The 3,894-nt window shown below is 33.1% G+C and overlaps 1 protein-coding gene across 1 annotated transcript; it reads left to right on the top strand.

Annotated features, from left to right (window-relative positions):
- The first annotated feature begins 1,572 nt into the window (after nucleotides 1-1,572).
- Nucleotides 1,573-2,592, top strand: LOC132928447 (uncharacterized). The gene is given in 2 exon segments (XM_060993106.1): nucleotides 1,573-2,046; nucleotides 2,049-2,592. Coding segments are annotated over 2 exon segments (600 nt in total). The 5' UTR covers nucleotides 1,573-1,827; the 3' UTR covers nucleotides 2,430-2,592.
- Nucleotides 2,593-3,894: the final 1,302 nt, after the last annotated feature.

Below are 3,894 nucleotides of genomic sequence, written 5' to 3'. Positions count from 1 at the left end.
TTTTTTTTAATTATGAGTGTTTGTGGTATGTTAATGTTCTTTTGACTGGGTTTTATATGGGTTATTTTATGGGAATTTTTTTTTTTTTTTTTAATTTTTTCTGTTAATGGGACGTGTTTTTGATGGGTTACGGGATGTATTTTTAATTTTTTTTTAGAATGTTTTATTATGACGTGATTTTTAAGGATATTTTATGGGACGGTTTTTATGGGACAGTTTTTATGGGACGTGTTTTTGATGTGTATTATGTGACGTATTTTTAATTTTTTTTAGAATGTAATTATGACGTGATTCTTAAGGATATTTTATGGGACGTTTTTTTATGGGACAGTTTTTATGGGACGTGTAGTTGATGTGTGTTATGGGACGTATTTTAATTTTTTTAGAATGTAATAATGACGTGATTCTTAAGGATATTTTATGGGACGTGTAGTTGATGTGTGTTATGGGACGTATTTTAATTTTTTTATGGGACGTTTTAATTTTTTATTTTTTATTCCACTCGATTTCGAACGGGTTATTTTATGGGATTTTTTTTGTTGATTTTTTCTGTTTATGGGACGTGTTTTTGATGGGTTACGGGATGTATTTTTAATTTTTTTTTAGAATGTTTTATTATGACGTGTTTTTGATGTGTATTATGTGACGTATTTTTAATTTTTTTTTAGAATGTAATTATGACGTGATTCTTAAGGATATTTTATGGGACAGTTTTTATGGGACGTGTAGTTGATGTGTGTTATGGGACGTATTTTAATTTTTTTATGGGACTTTTTTTTTTTTTTTTTAGAATGTGTTATTCCCTCTCGATTTCGAACGGGTTATTTTATGGGATTTTTTTTTTTTGAATTTTTCTGTTTATGGGACGTGTTTTTGATGGGTTACGGGATGTATTTTTAATTTTTTTTTAGAATGTTTTATTATGACGTGTTTTTGATGTGTATTATGTGACGTATTTTTAATTTTTTTTTAGAATGTAATTATGACGTGATTCTTAAGGATATTTTATGGGACAGTTTTTATGGGACGTGTAGTTGATGTGTGTTATGGGACGTATTTTAATTTTTTTATGGGACTTTTTTTTTTTTTTTTTTTAGAATGTGTTATTCCCTCTCGATTTCGAACGGGTTATTTTATGGGATTTTTTTTTTTTGAATTTTTCTGTTTATGGGACGTGTTTTTGATGGGTTACGGGATGTATTTTTAATTTTTTTTTAGAATGTTTTATTATGACGTGTTTTTGATGTGTATTATGTGACGTATTTTTAATTTTTTTTTAGAATGTAATTATGACGTGATTCTTAAGGATATTTTATGGGACAGTTTTTATGGGACGTGTAGTTGATGTGTGTTATGGGACGTATTTTAATTTTTTTATGGGACTTTTTTTTTTTTTTTTTTAGAATGTGTTATTCCCTCTCGATTTCGAACGGGTTATTTTATGGGATTTTTTTTTTTTGAATTTTTCTGTTTATGGGACGTGTTTTTGATGGGTTACGGGATGTATTTTTAATTTTTTTTTAGAATGTTTTATTATGACGTGATTTTTAAGGATATTTTATGGGACGGTTTTATGGGACGTGTTTTTGATGGGTGTTATGGGACGTATTTTTAATATTTTTAGAATGTTATTTTGACGTTGTTTTTAAGGATATTTTATGGGACGGTTCTTTTTTATGGGACGGTTTTTTATGGTACGTGTTTTTAATTTTTATTTTTTAGAATGTGTTATTTCGACTGGATTTTAAACGTGTTATTTTATGGGATTTTTTTTTTGTGTTATGGGACGTATTTTTAATTTTTGTTTTTATCTTTGCCGTTTAGTTTATGACGTTAAAGACTGAACACTTGGATAAATTAGCTGAACTAAATACTGATGTCGACAGTGTCGTCTACGGGTTTTCTTCATTGTCAGCTTATAAGCCAACAATGCCGTTTGAAGTGATGGTTGACGGTGTGTGTTCACCTTGTAGAAATGTTAAATTGTTGGATGGTATTTTCAAACGCAACCGCAAGAGTATGTTAAGATGTTGTATTGTGACTGAATTTTTGGTTTTTTTTTAAATTTTAAATTTTTTTTAGACTTCAACCATGTTGAATTTACTCTTGGGGGGGACCCGTCCCTGCCAATAAGGGTTCTCGTTAGTTTTTTGAAAAAGGATAATATTTCTGAATATGATTCCGATTCCTCTGCTGAGGAGGAAGTTGCAACATTGGAGTCCGGTGATGTGAATTGGCGGAAACGATTTATTGAGAGTATTTTTGGTCCTGCCTTGGCCAGGCTTTCGTCCAAGTCTTTGAGCAGGATGAAAGGTGCCGGTAACATAAGTTCTGACAAGTGGCACATCCATCATTCAGATTGGTCTAAAATCTGTTTTTATGTCGATCAAATTGCCAGAGAAGACGATACTTTTGGACAGTATCTGTAAGCTAATTTTTTTTTGTTATTTTTTGCGTTCACTCATTTTGCATATCGATTGTTGTTATTTTATTCATATATATTCTTTTTTTTTTTGGTTTAAATGTAGATTTTATTGTGCCGCTCATGGTCTCCACATGTCCCCCGAATCCACCGTCCCTTTTATTAGTAGGTTTATGGATCCATATAGCTCAACAATTAAAATTGTTCAGTTGCATTATGCCATTAATCTCCGAATGAAGTCATCTTGTAGGGCATTAATGTTCAGCAGACAAAGCGTGTTGCAGTGTTGCTCGAACACAACATTTTATCACGGCCTGGGGTCGTACGATTTTGGTTATTTCAAGGGTAACCCCAAATCCGAACACCAAGTAATTTTTTTTTTTTTATTATTATAACAAAAATGAAATTTTAATTATAATTGTTTTTTAGAATTTGTTGCCAAACGCTACGTATTTACAGGGATACAACCCCGCCATACACCTACTCCGTCGCGGGTTAAGTGATGTCGGGGTTGTCACTTGGCTGCTACTTGGTGGCCGGTCTGTAGATAAAAGCGGAATGTCTTTAGTGAGGAAAGTTAGCGACGTTGGATTGAAATTCGTATCGTCGATGTCCAACTTTCTTTCGGATGCCGTGACCGGGTGTGGCGTCCGTCTTGAAAGCGTTGTGACAGGCGAAAACTCATCTGTCATATTATCTCTAATGGCGTCGTATGGCTCACGTTTATTGGAGTTTTGTGTGAATCAGCAGTTATTAGTTTTCTCTTCCAAGCACTGGCCATTTTATGTAGATTCCCGAATAACATCAGTTCTCCGACGGCTTAATAAATCAATTGACGTGGCACATAAGGATAAATTCGAGAGGAATGTTCGTATATGTTTTTCAATATTTTCTATTGGATTAATGTTGTTTATGTTTTCCTTAAAAAAATGATTATTTTATGGTTTTATTTTTAGTTGTTATCCGAGATTTATGACCTTGAGATAATTTTGAGATTTCACGTGTTTGGTGAATCTCAATTTTTGGATTCTGTCCGCCTGCCGTTATTATTTCCCTGCAAACAAATTTTACCGGGCCGTGGCCGGAAAAGTCGACGTGACGCTGACGGGTTTGTTAGGTATAATCCATCAGCAGTTGGCAAGAACTTTAACTTCACCAATTTTTATCTTTTCGGTCATGTGCCAATTGGCTCTTTTGTAAGAAAGGATTTATGCCGCTTAATGGAAATCCTAAAGATTGATATTTTCCATTCTTCTGTTAACGAGGTGAGTTTGATTGTTGTTATTCTTTTGTATTTTATAACTTTTTTTTTTATCGTTTATGCTTAGGCTGCTGAACAATGGTCGTTGTTGTTATACAACATGATTTCTGGTGAATGTGGTATGGGGACTGCAGTGAAGTCGACCGACTGTTTTTCCATAAAGAGACTTGTTCGGGATTATGGCGGTGGATCCTGTGACAGTTCTCTGGGA

Source organism: Rhopalosiphum padi, chromosome 4 (genome assembly GCF_020882245.1).
Source record: "Rhopalosiphum padi isolate XX-2018 chromosome 4, ASM2088224v1, whole genome shotgun sequence".
Taxonomy (NCBI): domain Eukaryota; kingdom Metazoa; phylum Arthropoda; class Insecta; order Hemiptera; family Aphididae; genus Rhopalosiphum; species Rhopalosiphum padi.
Note: the sequence above shows the minus strand (reverse complement) of the source record. Positions and strands in the feature narration are given on the sequence as shown.